General features: G+C 38.1%; 1 protein-coding gene across 3 annotated transcripts in view; it reads left to right on the top strand.

Moving 5' to 3' along the window:
- LRP6 (LDL receptor related protein 6) overlaps window positions 1-15,541 on the top strand; it is a 126,156-nt gene extending 110,615 nt beyond the window's left edge. For 2 of the 3 annotated variants that reach the window (XM_048952373.1, XM_048952387.1), the window contains 8 exons: window positions 1,941-2,150; window positions 3,633-3,758; window positions 5,124-5,360; window positions 6,905-7,015; window positions 8,714-8,944; window positions 10,193-10,329; window positions 12,007-12,104; window positions 14,187-15,541. In XM_048952373.1, coding sequence (XP_048808330.1) covers window positions 1,941-2,150; window positions 3,633-3,758; window positions 5,124-5,360; window positions 6,905-7,015; window positions 8,714-8,944; window positions 10,193-10,329; window positions 12,007-12,104; window positions 14,187-14,478 — 1,442 coding nt within the window. In that variant the 3' untranslated portion in view covers window positions 14,479-15,541. The remainder of the gene's footprint in view (window positions 1-1,940; window positions 2,151-3,632; window positions 3,759-5,123; window positions 5,361-6,904; window positions 7,016-8,713; window positions 8,945-10,192; window positions 10,330-12,006; window positions 12,105-14,186) is intronic. The other variant, XM_048952380.1, reaches the window with a different exon arrangement.
- Window positions 15,542-18,621: the final 3,080 nt, after the last annotated feature.

Genomic DNA, 18,621 nt, shown 5'->3' with positions numbered 1-18,621 from the left:
AGAGAATAGTGATGCCAGGAGACAAAAGTCTTAATAACATCTCCCTTTCACCTGACATTCCTAATAAGGGGGGCTAGCATCTGGATGAGACAGGTTCAGATGCTCTTGTTGGTTTATGGAAGGTGAGATTTCAGTGTCTCAATTTATTCAGAAATAATCAGCTACACTTGGCCACAAATGTTAGAAAGAAAGATTAAAACAGTAATATAGAGAAAATTTTAAGTTTCAGAGCATTAGGAGCATTTTGCAAAATGCCATGTTGATTTACATGAGCATAGTAGAGCAGGGTATGTGCAGACTCCATTTGGGTAGGTCAAGGTCTTAGTTTAAATTATATTCTTTCCTGTCATCTTTGCATATTCCCCACTTCCCAGCTGAGTTATTTTTCTCTTAAAGATGCAGGTTGCTGTTTCTAACCTTTTCCCTGTAAGATGACTCATATTCATGAGGACTGTTGCAGATCTTCAGTTTGCCTTGCATCACTCAGGCTATTAGTTTCTTCATCGGTCTGGATTCCTTGAGAATACATCAATGTTATTTCTTAATCAGATCATTGCTGGTGTTATTCCAAATTGGTAAATGAGAGCCCTGTGTAGCTGAGGATTAAAATCTCCATCGTCTGCTTTAGATGTTACCATTTGCTAAATGCTTAAAAGTTCCATACACATTTGGTAAAATTGAGATAAATACATTTTTTGTAGCTTAATTTGTTTTGCATTTCCTGGCATACTGTTGATTAAAGTTTTCAACGAGCCAAAGATAGAGGGATGAACCTGAGAAAATTATAAAATCATAAAATAGGTGTCTTCTGTCTCATAACAGTATCTTGTATGACTATGGTACAGATACCATGTAACTCTTCTGTGGTATTCATTTATACTAGTATACTTTTACAGGAAAAAAATATTACAACTTGTTGAAAATTATATTGTGGAAGAACATATGCAAAACTATTATCTGCTATATTGAAAATAGAAATAAGCGTAGCAGTGAGCACAGATACCTGAAAGCAACAGGATTTGGATGTGTATTTTCAAGCTCTGGTCTAATTTTGAACTGTAATATTGTTATGGCATTTCAAAATTGAAGCAAAATCTGTATGTCTGTGAGTAATTTCATGCTCAGAGTCTAGTAAACCTTACTGAATATTTGAGTGATAATGACCATTGCATGCGAGTTATGAAGCCTTTACCATCTTTGGGCGGTCTTCAGTGTTACTTCTGAAACAGTTGTGGGCTGTCTTCTGTTGATATGGACTGCAATCCATGGGTAATGTAGCATAAAAGTCAGCAAACGCTTTCAGAGGCGTCAGGCTTCTTGACTGGTGCTGATGTTTGCTAAGGGAACTGAAGAAAGTAAGTCTTCACTAGAAAGAATGGAATGTTCTTAATTTAGCACCAAAACATTTGTGAGGATAATTTAGCTGAAATAAAAAAATACGAAGAAGTCAAAAGTCAAATGTTTACCTTAATCTCATAATTTGTGTGAAAAGTACTAATTACTTTGTCTTCACTTGTATTTTATCTTGCATTTTGTTAACTCAAGTTAATAATGTCGTCTTATTCCCTGCTGAATGCTAAGACAAAGCAGTTTAAAAAAAGAATAGATGAATGAAAAGAAATAACAATTACCATCACACTGATAAAAGGCTGAGTAGTCTCATGAGAGCTGGGCCCCCGACTCCATATAGTTTCTAAATACAGAAAATGTATCTGAAGCGCAAGAACTGTCTTTTGATGAAAATGATTTAGAAGAAAGATCATGTGTCTGCAAAGCATCAGTTTTACATCATAGGACCCAAGATTGCATGTAGTTTTATAGTTGGCTTTAACTAGTAGTGTAAAAGTAGTAGAAAATGATGATGTGAACGTTACAGAAAACATTTGTGGTAGTATTTTGGTTGATTCCAGTTGAGCTAAACCACTCTTTTCCTTCTGCAGGTGCTAACCGAGTTGTTTTGGAAGATTCCAATATATTGCAACCTGTGGGACTAACTGTATTTGAGAACTGGTTGTATTGGATTGACAGACAACAGCAGATGATTGAAAAGATTGATATGTCTGGTCGAGAAGGACGTACAAAGGTCCAAGCTCGTATTGCACAACTCAGTGACATTCATGCTGTGAAAGAGCTTAACGTTCAGGAATACAGTAAGTACAGTTTCCTGTTTGCAAGTGAAAACAGTGCTTGTAGGACTGGAGGCAGGTAATGACTAAGAGAGATGAAGCCTGCTTTCCCTTATCACTGATCAACATCAGTGTGAATCAAAGGGGCCAGAAGTATCATTCCATCTGTTATATTGCTAGAATGGTATTGTTTGCCTCCTTAGTGTGGTTGGCAGTAGACATGCAAACTATCACAAAGCATCATATTTTGTTGCTCTGACAACTTTGTTGTTATTTCTATACAAGTACCTGGGATTTGAGTGTATATAGGCACAGTGGGAACATCCTGTAACTCCTAGTAGAGGATTGTCTGGATTACGGATGTGGCAGACTACTGACACAGAGTATCAAAGCTGTCACTATTAGAACTTAACTCCTTCTGGAGTTCTAAGGGCTCTTAGGGCTCTTTACTAGTTGTAAATATTTCAGTGGACTAGCTACCTTTCCTGCACAGCCTTGAAAGAAAAATGAAAAATTTTTGTTAGTGTCAGTTTGTATTGAAACTAAATGGTAGACACTGCATTGCACAAAGAAAGTGTGTGTTAAATAACAGTTTGTGCTTCATATGCCTGCACTTTAAAAAGTTTTCTGCTTACAGGGATATAGCTTTCCCTGCACACACTCACTTGAAATGAAGGGAGCTAGATGGTTAAAGCAGTAGAGCTGCTGTTTGCATGGACAAAATAGGCCTGGTTAATAGGCTGTGTGTGTGCCTTCAAGAAATATGTAGAAAGATGTCTGGGGATGTTTAATTAAAGCATCAGTGCAGACTACTACTAGTTTTGTTTGCTATTAATCTCAGTAAATCTGTCAGCAGTTCCAAGGAAAGTATGTTGTCTCTATTAAACATTAAAATGAAGAGTCTTATTTATCTAGAGCACGTTAATTTGAATTTTGGAGATAGTGTGAAAGCTTCAGAATTCATTAATTAGAAAGGTTTCCTTTTTTTTAATGGTTCTTGATAGGAAAAAATTAAAGAAGTATAGAACCCAAGGCAACTTTTTATTACTAATGTTGCTCTTTTTGCTGAAGAGCTTATTCTACCTCACACAAGAGTAAATGGTTTGAGTATTGTTTACTAGCTTAAAAGGCCATACGGTGTAATTCTCAGTGTTTTAGGTCACAGGTAAATAATTATTTGTGTAAAGAAAAATAATACAATGAATCACAACTTTTTCAGAGTTGATTTTAGAAATGCCCTGCACATTGAGAAGGGAGTAATGAGGAGAGTCCTGTGATATCACTGAAAGGTTTGAAAAGAGATGGGGATTTCTTGCCACAGGACGTACCAAATTATTAGAAAGTAAATCTGATTTGGCTTTTTCCAGATTCCCCAATTACTGTAGGGTATCTGAAGTAGAGGAAATTGAAAAGGAGCAAGGAATAGAACAGTACTATCTTATGTACTCATCCTCACAAGTGTGATTGCAGTTGTACTCCCTATTTGTCTTATTCTTAAAATCACAGGACAGCACCCTTGTTCTCAAGATAATGGTGGCTGCTCACACATTTGCATTGTGAAGGGCGATGGCACCACACGCTGCTCTTGTCCAGTCCACCTTGTTTTGCTGCAGGATGAGCTGTCCTGTGGAGGTAAGTCCTTCCCGTGCTCTGGATTGCTGAGCTTGCAGCTTCTGGGTGAGGAGGTCTCCGGTTTAGGGTCACTTCCGAGCAGAAATAACACGATAGTGTTGTAACACGTTTTTACATGTTCATCTCTTTGCCTCACTCCAGTAAGCTAAATCTGCAAGTTTTGAGGAGTAAAAGAACAGGATAATTCCATTAGCTGACTGTAGAATAAGGATCTCTGTTCATGCTTTCTACTTAAGTCAATTGAATTATTTCAATTTGATTTTTTTATTGTATAATTCTTTGTTACTTTTTGCATCACTGTGCATGTTCTTGTTTTTCAGCTAATAGCTCTCATGTTCTGCTATGTTCTGCCCCATCTACTGTCTGTGCCATTTAATTCTTCCTTTCTTTACTCCTGAAATTCACCACGTCTTTCTGAACTGCAGCCTCAGAAGGGCAAGTTGCCTCCTCCATGGTGACGTGATCACAGTAGCCTACATGCTTGGTGCCTCCAAGGTTGTGTTTGAAATGGGAGATAGGAAAGGCACTTTGGTACTTCAGTCCCTTTGTGCCAACATACTGAGTGAGTTTATTATGCAATCTTCTTGGCATCAAGGCAACGTGTGGTCTCACAATGGAACAAGAGCTAACATAATCCAGATATTCTCTCAAGTGTAACAAAAGAACAAGTTTAACACCAGGCCAAAAAGGAGAGAGGAAGAAAGGGGGACTTAAAAAAAGGTGGAGGAGAGGAATACATGCTTACTTATGCTTACTTACTGCCTGAGATTAACAGTTACAGTAGTGAATGTTAAATAACTAACAGCTGTGTTGAGATAGCAAGGCAACTAAATGTAACAGTTTCTTGTCATTTTAGAAGAATTTTGACTCAACAGAGCTGTCAAGGGCGCATAACTAGACATTGAGTCACAGCACATCCATCTGCAGCACATTACATCTCTTAATGTTGTCTATACAATGACTGTTGAGCATTAAGAAAGTGAACAATCAACTGTGTATGCAGTGGTGCTGCAGGAAAGGGGGAGTAGAGAAAAAGTATGTTGACTTCAAGAAAAGACTTTCGGAGATCTATGGAGAAGGATAAAAGAGGCTGAGGTGGGAAGAAAAGAATTGTCTTTTTAGTGTTCGTGTTTCTCTCTTCTTTGTCTAACGAGACTCCACTGACATGAACTTGCATCTGTCACGTGAGGCTCAAGACCTGTTCAGATGATTAGAGACAGAGGGGGTGGAAATCATCTTATGATGCTGCATGTTTACCAGCTTCTTGATGTCAAAGCAGCTAAGTTATTCTTGTCCTTAACTGTTGTGATCTGTTGATTGTTCACCTGAATTTTTACTTTTTGTTTGTTTGCTTGATTTTTAAAGAACCTCCAACATGCTCCCCTCAGCAATTCACCTGTTTCACAGGTGAGATTGACTGCATCCCAGTGGCCTGGCGCTGTGATGGTTTCACTGAATGTGAAGACCATAGTGATGAAAAAAACTGCCCAGTGTGCTCGGACACCCAGTTTCAGTGTGAAAGTGGACAATGCATAGACAGTGCCCTCCGGTGCAATGGAGAAGCAAATTGCCAGGACAACTCAGATGAGAAGAACTGCGAAGGTACAGAGGGTCTTTCAAAGTATGATAGAAACAAAACTGCACAGGGGATGCTATGAAAGTTACCAAAGCTATTGCAGAATATGGAATTCCAAAGGATTTTAATTTCTGCTGTTATGTCACAAGCTTATTGAGTGGGAAATTATTTCACAGCTCCATACTTTTGTTTTTCCACCTGCTCATGTCCTGCATAGTGGTTTAAGCTATGTTTGTGGAAAGTACTCTTAAAGAATTGTATGTTTAGAGCTCTGAAACCTGGTAACTTTGGAGTAAACTTTTTTCAGTAAGTGGGAGTGAGAGACAGATGAGATTCCTGGAGATGTCCACTTCAGAGTACAGTAAGAGAGAGCAGTTAGGCTATATTTATGGAGAGAAGTGCTATTACCGACACAATGAGAATTAGGGAATTTTTGTGTTGGAAGGGGCAGGTTATGCTGAAGGAGTCTGAACTACCCTAGTACTATATCAGCATTAGAATACTTGACTTTTTTTTCCTCACTGCACAAATAGTAAGGAATTGTAGGGACAACTTATAAGCTTGAATGGATGCCTCTTCAATATATTCTTTCAATACAGTTTCTTTGAAGAGACTAAGAGTCTTTGAATTAAGGATGAATTTCTTTCCAAAAGATATTCTCCAGCTCAAACAAAAATATATAAACTGATGCAGAAATTCCTCTGTGATGAAGGATGCTTTTTAGGCAGATGCATGCTGACATCTGAAAATGCTTTGTGCAGGTTAGTTTCCCAGTTATCATCCAGTGACTAGAGATATCGGAGCAAGGGCTGTTTATCATCTTCAAAATGTCTCTGTTACTCAGAATGTTCAGGTGGAGTGCAGCCCAGAAAAGCCTGTAGTTTAACTTCTTAATTCAACTGAAATCGGGAAGAATTTAAAATTTATGTGAAATGGGGCAAAACTGTGTGTAAACAGCAGCAGCCAGTACTTTGTCTGCAGCACCTTTTTTCCCATAGCAGTAGTTTAGTTTTTGAGTGTAATGGCAAAGATCCAGATTTGTCTTCTGTCTTCCATTTCAGTTTTAAAACATAATGTCAAGTGAAATACATTGTCGTATGATCAAGGAGTCTTCTATTTTACAAGTAGTGCACAAGGGCATTGAGAAACCACATTTATCTTTCTTAAGCGATTTTAACATTGTGGTTTGGCAGATTTATTTTTAATAACTTAATTCTTCTTGTAGTACATATTTAGAGTGAAGTAATTAAAGTCATTTTGCCATAACCATGTCCTAAGATAAGTACCTATATCCTCACCTCTATCCTACCTGTGGCCTTCTGCATTTGTTTTGTGTCAGTTGAGGTGACTTTTCCTTGTAGGGTCCAGTGTCTTTTTTTTCTTTTTTGGCATGCTTAGCATGAGGGACTTCTATATACCACTGACTGCTTCAAGAAATGAAGCTAACAGGAGACTAAGCTCTCCCAAAATATTCCTGATTGTATGCTGTGGTATCTACTTTCCTTAATCATTTTAAAGAGTGGAAGTCTTTGATACTGACTCTTGGTTTGTGGGGTGGTTCTCTTCCCAGTGCTTTGTTTAACCAATCAGTTCCGGTGCGCCAGCGGGCAGTGCATTGGTAAAAGCAAGAAATGTGATCACAACCTGGACTGTAGTGACAGCTCAGATGAGCAAGGATGCTGTAAGTACAAAACCTGAGACTTGATTGCATTATCTGAAATGTACTTCTTACCTTCTCGGTGAGTTAATTTTAATCTGAATTGTACCCAAAATGGATGTTGCTATGCAATCAATGCATAAGTGTAGTAGAATAGGAATCAAAGACTTAACTCGTGTTTTGAATTAATCCTCTCTAATGCAGTCAAATTTTTCACATAACACTGTGAAGTTTTAAAAGAAATGAGAAGCTTGTTTTATGATAATGAATTTGTATGCTGAGAAAGAAAAAGATTTTAAATACTGCACTATAGTATGAGGCTTTTATATAGAACTGTTTTGCTTCATGGTTTTCCTGTACAAAGATCAGCAGCAGGTGCTTTTATAATGAGGTCAGCACTCTGTTTACAGAATAAGCCTTCTAAAATTTCCTTGGCTTCTTAAAAAAAAAGGTAATTTTGAGCTTGATTTCTGATTTGTAGCGTGATACATACTATCTTGAAATCTCCAGGATTGTGCAAGAAAAACACTGCCTTTAAAATTCCAGCTTGAAAGTTCATTTTCACTGTTGGTGTTTTGAAAGAAATTGTAAATAGGTGTCATCTTTTCTAGTGTTGGAGATCTATGTATCACAGGTGACACATGACTTGAAAATGCAAGGCCTTGATCTTAAGAAGGAGTAATAAGAGATGTGCTATCATGTAAGGAAGTTAGTAGCAACTTTATCACATACATACGTAATTATCTTTTTTATGGTTCAGACATTTTTGTTTTTATGATATAAAATCTGCCTGGAATAAAGTTGCATTGGTCTCTGTCCTTCTTCCAGTATGATCAGAAGTCTGTTTACTAATCACTGTAGACTGTGACAGGTTGGTTCAAGTGTGGAATTCTTTTTTTTAGGAGAAGGAAATATGTTGAGGAAAAGGCTTTCTATAATGGCTAAGGTGTAAAATACCAACTAGAGCAGGAATATTCTTTTAAGTCTGCTTTTCTTGTCAAATTCATTAAGGATAGGCAGGGAGTTGTCATTTATTCCCATAAGTGTCATTGGTTAGAACTGGTATTGTAGGGAAAGCCGATCACTTTAGCTGTAAGGAATCTGTATCCAAAGTAATTATTCAACACTTTGGCACTTCTAAAGCTGATGTTAAGATGTATCCTTTAGTGTGGGATAGATGTAGAATGGGTTAGGTAATTAAATAAATAGCAGCAAACCCAAAATTAATTTCTGATATCATCTCTACTAAGTGAATGTTACACAGTTCAGAACAGAGAATGCCAATCTGTTAAGCAGACTGATAACCCAGGGGTTGTGTGACAGAGCAAAGCAAAAATAGTTGTCACTGTTGTTAATGGTAGCACAGTACAATCTGAAGTCCTGGCTGCAGGTCTTGTTCACCCAGCTCAAAGGGCAGCTAGTTCAGGACCTGGTTCATGAGCCCCCGCCCCTGCACATGGGTGTATTTACTCATCTCCTGGCATCCCATTCTAAAACCTCTGCACATGTGGAACTACTCATGTGCACAGGCGGCCCTACTGGCTTCCTGAAGTCTTCAAACAGACCTGTTCACTTGTATGTTTGTTCCTAACATAAATTCATTTATGATATCTGATATCTGCCTGTGGAAGTGGAGGCTGTTGAATGATATCGTGAAAACTGATGTTGATGTATAAAGCTGCTGGATTAGCTTCTACAGTATAATTTTATTTTTTCTTCTAGACACTACAGAGGAGCCTGCGCCACAGCCCAACAACACGATAGGCTCCATCATTGGTGTAATCCTCACACTTTTTGTGGTTGGAGCAATGTATTTCATTTGCCAGAGGGTGCTGTGCCCACGCATGAAGGGGGATGGAGAGACAATGACCAATGACTATGTGGTACATGGACCAGCCTCTGTACCTCTTGGTTATGTGCCTCACCCAAGCTCTTTGTCAGGGTCTCTTCCTGGTGAGTAAACAGCATGTTCCTTGTTTTGCTCTTTGACCTCACATAGTTATAGCTGAGGATACTGTGCATGTATGCACAGGAGACATTGGTTCCAGAAGCATAATTCTTCCTGCCAAGCCACTGAGAGACAGGACAGTTGAGGATTGTTGCTGTCCATTGCAATAAATTTCTATCTTTTCTATGCCACTCACAAGCATTCAGATTCTTAGCAGAACCATAAGTTCAAATAAATATACGTACCATGGGAGTTCTTTTTTTGCTGCAAAAGAAGCCTCTTTTTATGACACTGGCAAGGTGTCATGACAGATCATGGTAAAGTACATGGAGGTATATTCATAAGACTTTGTTTAAAGATTGTATAATTATTAGAATTGTAGATTGGATCTTTATATTTGTAAAACTTCTTGTAAAGTCAGAAATGACCAGCAATAACTGGTTTCAGGTTATTTCGTTATTTGATAATGAAGTTTCTGATACCAGTTCACATGCATGATGCTACTGCTGATTAAAAAATAAGATTTGGCTGCAACAGTGCACTTCATATGTATGCATTTCTTTTGTATGTATTGATTAGATATGAACTGTAACTTGTGGTGCTGGATCCAGCGGGTTGCAGTTAGAACATAAGTGTTTTTGAGGCTAGTACAGGGTTATAAGAATTCACCAAATATCTTTACATTCTGTAGTAACCTGCTTTCATTATAGAGTCTTTAAAGAGAATTTGCATTATTTCAAGCACAATTACATACCTGTCTGTTTCTTGTTCCAACTCTATGGAAGCATTATTCAGTCCAGCAGCAAAATCTTACTTACCTATATAGAAATAAAAGAACAAGCTCTCTCTTTTCCTGCTTGAATTTCAGTTGCTTAGTTGTTGTGGTCAGAGTCAGTTTTGTGTTTTATTCCAGGACATAGAAATAATGCCTGAATGCCTGTTCTCTCAAGTCTTTTACAGATGTTCAAGTGAAAGGAATCTGGTTCTCTTCATGCAGCTTTAGTGCAGACAAGTGCCAGATCCTGCAGTTCAGTTGTTGATGCACAAAACCAACATGCTTATCCCCTGACAGTCTTCATTCTGTTTCTCAATCAAAGAGCACTGAATTTGCTCTTAATACTGAAAAGATTAGTTTTGCTTCTAGCAGTTGCACTGATACCGCTGTTATCCTACCAGCTTTTTTTCTTTAATCTTTCTTTTCTCTGTTTGCTTTGAAGAATTGAGTATTGACATACATATTTGCTCTTCTTTAGGGATGTCTCGAGGAAAATCTGTGATCAGCTCCCTCAGCATTATGGGAGGGAGCAGTGGGCCGCCCTATGACAGGGCCCATGTCACTGGAGCATCTTCCAGTAGTTCTTCAAGTACTAAAGGCACTTACTTTCCTCCAGTAAGTTATTCTGTTATTCATAGATCTTTACTAACTTTCAGAGAGGTTCCTGGAGATAATTTGTTTACGGATTCATGCTTGGTTTTACCTTTCTAGAATAAAAGATTTGTTTGAATATGGAGAGTGACTTTGGAAGGGAAGAGAAGGGAGAAGAGGTTGTCTCTTTATAAAACAATATGGGAGTTTTATACTAATTTTTAAAGCTTTACAGAGATTTACCACCAGAAAAAAATGGTCTTAGATTAAATATCAGGAGAGATGAAAAAATCAGAGTAAATGTTGAGCAACTCTGGCAGAGTGAACTCCATTACACTCCATCAAGTGCCTCTGGAGAAAACACCATAGTTGGAGTCTCTACAGGCTCTTGAATTAATTAAAATGAACTTTTCTCTCATGTTCCAAAGCAAACAAGTGTCTTTCAACTCCATAACATTCCTATAGACATAGAACAGAAAATTACTGTATTAGATGCTATATGAAAGTTGTTACCAGCTTTAGAGGGTTCAGTATCTACTTAATTTAACATCTGGTGGTTGTTTTAGTGATTTTATATGGAGTCCACAAGCCACTACTGTATGTTAGAGTTACATGCTTGGTCAGCAGAGATTAAAATCTTCAACTGTCTGTTATGCAATTCTGAAAATAACTCATCTTCTTATATCCTGAAATTAACCAAAATTCTGTTCATGCAGTAAGAGTATGACAGTGTAGGGAACAGATGCTTGCCTTGGTCAGCAAACTACAAATATTCTAAAACAGCATGGTACTGAAGGCCTACAAGCTAGCAAGGGTGGACATCTGCTGGTTTTCCTAGGGCAGTGATATCACTAGTGACTATGTTGTACTGAACAGCTAGCTTAAACTTTCCTTTTCAGCACTGGCTATGTCAAAATACACAGCAGTCAACAGCAGTCAGCATTTTTGAGAATAGCTTAATATCTTCTATGGGAATAACAAGCAGGATTTCCAGCATTTATTACAGAACTGGGGAATAAACAAAAGAAAAATCCTCCTGTTGGGAGGGACTATGCATATAGTTCTTCAAGTAAGAATACTAAAAAGAAAGTTTGTAACACTGGTGTTTTCTTGATTCACATTCTGTCTTGGATTTTATTGGGACGAAATTATTTTCTTTGGAGTGTCTGGTATGATGCTGTGTTGGTTCTAGGAGAAAAACAATGTTGTAACACTGGTGTTTGTAGCTGCAGCTAATCAGTGTTTTATAGAGTCAAGGCCATTTGCAGTGAAGGGTCCAAGGAGCTGGGAGGGAACAGAATTAGGACAGCTGACTTAAACTGGCCAAAGGGATATTCCATAGCATATGACATCAAGTGGAAGGAGTTTTGAAGGGAGTGGGAGTTCATCGCTCTCTCTTTCTCTGGTCAGGGGGCTAGCTGGGCATTGGTCATTGGGTGGAGAACATATTTCTTATGTATCACTTGTTATACATATTTATAAATATGTGTAGTTGTAACTATTATTACTTTCCTTTTCTCTATTTTAGTAAGTAGTTTTATCTCAACCTACAAGTTCTGCTTTGTTTTTTTGGATTCTCTCCTTCATCCCACTGGGAAGGAGGGGGAGTGAGTGACCAACTCTGTGGTGCTGAGCCACCAACCAGGTTAAACTGCAGCAGCATTCATATCATAACTGCAAATTTTCTTAATTTTTTCTTAGATTTTGAACCCACCACCATCACCAGCTACCGAACGTTCACATTATACAATGGAATTCGGTTATTCTTCAAACAGCCCATCCACTCATAGATCTTACAGGTAATTATTATTACAATAGCATCTGTCAGGATCAAAGCAGCTACTGTAGAAATGTAGAATGCAGACATACCCTGCTCCATAAGAATTGAAATCAAAGGCCTTAATGCTGCGAGTGCTAAAACAGATGCTTAAATTGTTTCACATGTATCATGTCACTGCAGCGTATGTTTAAGTGTAGCATAATTTGAGGTTAATCATACAGTGAGTGGGTTAGTGGTACATCTCTTGAGTATATTTGCTTTAGGGGGAATAACAATGCTAATTCTTCACCATATTAGTTAAATGCTGACTTGGTATCATGATAACTTACAGCCAAAAATATGTATGCTGGAATGAACCCTGCCATAAATTATATGTTATAAATAGTTATAAATACTTTGTTATGTAATTATAAAAAAAATAGTAGTCAAACACACATAGGAGGAAAGTTGGCAATACAAAGGCTAGTATTTCACAAGTAAGATCATATTAATGGCCTAGATAAATCACAAGAATATATCAAATTAGAATTTAATATTAATATCTGAATGAGATTGCTAATCTCTTGCTTATTTTCCCTGATTATTTGAAACATGAAAGCTTTATCTTCATTTTTTTGAACACATCCTTCTCACTTTCCTTCCATTATCATTTTATAACTAGTTACAAAAAGAAAAAAACAAAGAGTAAGAGACTTACTACCCAAGAGTGTAAAGATTCCCTTCTCAAATCACTAGTAGGTCTAGTCAGTGAGATTTGAGACTGTATTTGTCTCCTCAAAGAAATGTCTCCCTAGCACAGAGTCTTTGGGGGCTTTTGTATAATGAGGTCTCTGGGGCTGAAGAGATGTCTCTTCTCCATTGGCGGAAAATATGACCTCTGCTGTGCAGAAGGTTTGTATGTCTGTAATGGTCCCTTGCAGACATATGAAAAATCCGTCAAAATGATTTGTGATTTAATAATGACATAAAGCCACATTGTGGCACCAGCATGAATCCTGCTGATCATTGGTCAGCTGGCATGACTCTTTGAATTATAAATGGAATTATAATAGAGATGTAGTGTAGACTTGGATGTTTTCAGAGTGCTCCCCACTCAAAAATAAGCCCTACTTTTGCCAATTCTGATATTTCCTAACAATCTGACTTGAATACAGAGGAACTGCATCCTCACCTGTTACCAGCTATGGATTTTGATGCTGGCAATTGTAGTTACCAACCACCTCCCTTTCTAGTTTTTCTTTTATATAACTATAGAATGGCTTAGGTTGGAAGAAATCTTAAAGCCTATTTAGATCCATGGGCAGGGTTACCAACCTCTCAATTGTGTTGTCCAGAGCCCCACCCAACCTGGCCTCCAGGGTTGATGCACCCACAACTTCTCTGGACAGCCTCTTCCAGGGCCTCATCACCCTATGAGTGTAGAATTTCCTCCTAATTTCCCCTCTTTTAGATAAAACCATTCCCCCTTGTCCTATCAGACCTTGTAAAATGTCAGAGTCCATCTTGTTTATAAGCTTCTTTTTAAATACTGAAAGGCTGAAATGAGGTCTCCCCAAGAAACAGAATACAGCTTTCTTTAAATGATCTTGGGTTCATTTTTAAAAATGTTTGATAGTGTTTGAGAATTCCCTCCCAGTTATTGCTCTAGCAGGTGATTCTCCTGAGCGCTACAAAGGTGCCAGTTGATTTTTGGTCTCTCTCTCAACTTAAAAGTCAGTTAAAATTGGGAATTACTCTATTTGAGGATACTAGAATGTCTTCTCTAAGTTTGCAACACACTGTTTTTTTCACGCAGTGTCCTTGTTAGTAGCAATTTTCACTACCTCAGCTTAGGAAAACTATTGTCTGTAAGCAATTGGTAACTGGTATTTTGTTCGCCGATTCCTGTAATTTGACCAATGCTGTGCAAAGCTGGGCTTTCTCCAGGTGAGTTAACAAGTCCGCTGTGCCACAGAGGGGTTTGATACTGTGGGTCTGCAACAGGGAGGCTGACTCCTGCCTCTTTTCACCTTGACCTACTTGCCTCTCTTGTTCATGGATGCATCGCCCAAAATGTTCAGTCCATTTGCTGACGCTTTTCCCAAAAATCTCCCTACCGCAGCTACAGGCCTTACAGCTACCGCCACTTTGCACCTCCCACAACACCCTGTAGCACGGATGTCTGTGACAGTGACTATGCCCCGAGCCGAAGGGTCACGGCCGCGATGGCCAAGGGCTACACCAGTGACTTGAACTATGATTCAGAGCCCGTCCCACCGCCTCCGACCCCGCGCAGCCAGTACCTGTCAGCGGAGGAGAACTACGAGAGCTGCCCCCCTTCCCCATACACAGAGCGGAGCTACTCTCACCACCTCTACCCGCCGCCGCCGTCCCCCTGCACAGACTCCTCATGAGGGGCAGCCCCCCCTCCGCAATCTGCCTCTGCCGTGGAAGTGTAAATACAAAGCGTTCTACCAGGGAGGGGGGAGTTCTTGGCAAGGGATGAGGTAGGACAGTGTACAGTTAAATGTTATTAAGTCGGGTGGTGGAATACTGGACATATTTGTACAGAAGAAAAAAAAAAAAAGGATATTTATATATTTTCTTAAACAGCAACTGCTGCTTGTGCCATAAGAAAAAATTTTGTATAAAAGAACCCAGACGTTTGTACAAAAAGTTTTTATTTTTGCAAATTGAACACAAAAACATGCCTTAATCCAGTGAAGTGACTGAGCACATAGTGAAATGGAAGGACCAGGTATGTGTCGCTTGTCCAGTGAGGTGAGATGTGGGTTTTATCAATACCAAAAATGTTTAAAGTAATTAATAATAAAGAAGTCCGTCTCAGAGCAGCGTACCATAGATACTTGGAAGTAGCCAAATACCCTCTATATTAGCTACAGAGGGCCAGCAACTAAGTTAAACTTGAAAATGCAGTCAGGACAGATAATAACCTTATACAAAGGGCTTTGTTTTCTACAGGAATACAACAATTGTAGCAGTGAATCCAGAAGAATGACACAATTTTTTAAAAGAGTGCACCTCTGTTTTTCTTCAATACATTTACCAAACTTGAGCATTTTGAGCTCTCTCCTTGCTTCTGAAATTTCAATGATTTTTGTTGGGTATATTTTAAAGATGTGCTTTTTTTGTTTGTTTGTTTTTTTTGGTTTTTTTTTTTAGTACTGCTTAGCCTTTCTCATTTCTTCTACATCCTTTCTTCCCCCCCATGTCACTTTAAATCATATTATCCTTATTTAAAGTACTGGGCTGCTGTAAATTCTTTTTTTTTTTCCGCTCCTAATTAGCCTTGTCGTGCAATGAGTGTCATGCTATACATTATTCCATTAATTTTGCCAACATGAGGATCTTGTTTTGTACCAGGTCAGTGTGATTTTTCACATGATTGACAAGGGTAATATGCACATACCTGAATGATTTTTAGTCCCTGGGAAAAAAAAAAAAAACCCTTATTTTGACCTAGTGCCCACAAAATGTCAAATATTTTTTTACCACATATAATAGAGACAGTGTATTTATAAACTATAAATTTAACCATGGATTGTTAGTTTTACTGTAAATGAATAATATATCCTTGCAGTACATTCAATGTATATTGATACCACAGCACGCAAATCAAATATATAATATATATATATATATTTTTTTTTCCTAGTAAGGAAGCATTTAACTTTCAGTGGAGCAACTATCCATAAGAAATAAATGTTTTGATCATTGGAAGGAGTTCCTTTGCTGTATTAACTGCTCGTGATTTGTGTTAGGCAAAGCCAATTTTCTCAGTATGATTTTGACATACCTCCTGTTTTGTGTAGTGTGAGTTTAATGCTTTAGTATTAACCGCTGTGAGTATCAAATTAAGATATTCTTAACCAAACAATTTTTTATTCACATCTCTATTTTTGTATATTACCTTATTTAGCCCCTTCTCCCTTCAGCCTCACCATGGTGATTTTGAAAGGGATGGTATATAAACAAGTGAAAGCATTATTTGCGTAGGTTGAGGGACAGCCTAGAATATTATGATTTCCTCTCTTACTCCAGTGCAGTGCTCTGAATTTGCTTTGACTGTAGCTGAGCTCACAGTATAACTGATTCTAGACAGCATTATGCATTTGCACCTTTTGTTAATGTTAAATCCATGTTGAAGGTGCTGATGCCTTTAAAGGTTGGACCTCTGATTCTTTTCTCTCAAAACAAAGGCTTCTGCCTTCTGAGCCTTTTGGGCTCAGTATGGATGGAATAACCATTCAGAGGTCCTATTTGGCTTGTATTGTTCTCTGTTGTTTGTTTCCCATCCAGTTTCAACTGAGCAAAATAATCTAAAAATGTGGCATAGGCTTTGCTTCATACTGTTGACACAATTAGTGACAAATAATTCTGCCACTCGTCTTGGGTACTGGAGCTTTGTTTTATTTCAGCTCTGAGAAAAGCCATGCCATTTGGAATCCCAGCTGTAACTAAGAGTTTTTCTCACAGTAAAAGATACCTGAGAAAGCATTTAAAAAAAAAAAAATCCTGGATGGACTCCAGGCTGCTATAATTGATCTCCAGATCTGGTGTGCTGAGAGTTTGATCAGCTTCATTCTAGGTATCTGGAAATTGTGATCGCTGTTCTTTAGGCTCTTCCTTCTTGTTGAAGAAGCCTGTCTGTGTTCTCCAGCAGGGCTGATGTGGAAGGTATTGTAAACTATAAGGGAACTCAAAGACTTTTATATGAAGGGGGGGAGGGCAGGTGTGCTGGGGTGGATGTCGAGGCTGGCATGCCAATGAGAATAGAACCTTCTCTGTTGTTTACATTTTGTCATGTGCAGCATTCCACATGGGGTTCACATGTGGAAACTTGCACTAATGAACTCAGAAGAATATTGCATTGTTGTATCTCAGTCCAAGTGCTTGTACTGCGATGGCAATGGTGTCTTCTTGCAAAATACTCTTTTCAGCATGCCGATTTCTGTTTGAAAATCTCCTAAGGTAGTTAAGCTTAAGGAATGGTATCCTCTTTCTGCTGCAGTTGCACTGCTTTGCTGAAGGTTAGTTTTTCAGGGAATTTCCTGGCTGTAAACTCATAAGTGTGTTAATTATAATGAGGGTTAATTATAATGAAAGTTCTCTTCATGTGAACTGTGCTGCCTGAGTTCTGTGCTGGTTTTCATCCATAATTACTTCAGTTGTAATCAGTGGAGTGGATGTGTGATTTAGTGTAGAATTTGATCAAGTCTTTATCTCACGTTGTTCATCAGATATTCTGAGTGATCTGTCTCTGGATGTAAATAGCAAGAAAGTGGACAGATACGTTTTTTCCACTGAAGATGACCAGCATAGTGAGCAGACTTGCTTGTCTAGATTATCCAAAGAATTTATTTAGTGGGAAACTGTGATCTGCCTTTGCATTTACATGTAGTTTTCCAGTAAATCTAGAGTGAAACTTAAAACGAATTGGTGAAAATCCTCTTGGCTAGCTGTCCAAATTACAAAAGCATTGCTGCAGCTAATATATGCACCCAACTTAATCACAGTGGACAAACCATGGACTGATTGAATATTGAAACTAAATGACCTCTCTGTTCCTTTCTGCCACTAAGCCAGTTGTGACTGATACTCTCTTCTTCCCTCAATCACAGCTGCGCTTTCTTCTGCTTCTGAAATTGATTAGGACTATAGGACTATAGGTAATGCACACATGTCAACTTAGGATATAGCTGGATAGGTGTGTGGCATTAAAGAGATCACACTGATATAAATGAAAAGTATCCACAGTCCTTAAGCTATGCACAAATATCCTCATCTTACAACATGAAAAGCATATAAATAGGGGTATTTAACTCAACTGTGTTAAATGTGTAGTTTTTCCTCTGGACACCTGGAAAGTATTCATAGCTGAGTGTCTGGGCATGGAAGTAGCTGGCATGAGAAAACAGGAACGGAACAGTCCTTTCTAGTTTAAAAATAATAGTATTAATAATAATGAACATTACGGTGTAAAGTTTGATTAAAACTAACCTTTGCATGATCTATATGTGTTTAAGTGGCAATATAAACGAGACCTAATATTGCCTTTTAAAATTATGCCTGCCTTATGATGCTGTTCATCTTCCTAAGGAAGACTCATCATTTTTCCACTGGTTCAGATGACAAGATATTTATTTGAAAAGAACTTAAATAGGGTAAAACACAACATGCAAATAACATGACATAAAGAATGTTTTCCATGCATTCATGCAACTCATGTTTACATTAAATGGAATATTCACAGTAATGCAAAACATGCAAATGAGACAGCTTATAATGAAGGGATTAATTTTGCTGTGAGTTGTAACTTTCAGTATTGTAAATTCCAAATTATTACCATCACATTACCCCATCAGAACATGTACAAGTATATATATGTATATGTGTATATATATATATGCAGGTACATACATTTGATAATGTGAGTTTACCCAAAGCTGATAATTTTCTTGTGCATACGTGCATACTCACATACCCACAATGGCACATCTGGCCTTGTTGGCTTTCAAAGTGCTAATGCTGGGTAC

This window comes from Lagopus muta, chromosome 1 (assembly GCF_023343835.1).
Source record: "Lagopus muta isolate bLagMut1 chromosome 1, bLagMut1 primary, whole genome shotgun sequence".
In the NCBI taxonomy this organism is placed as follows: domain Eukaryota; kingdom Metazoa; phylum Chordata; class Aves; order Galliformes; family Phasianidae; genus Lagopus; species Lagopus muta.
This window is presented reverse-complemented; position numbering and strand designations above follow the sequence as displayed.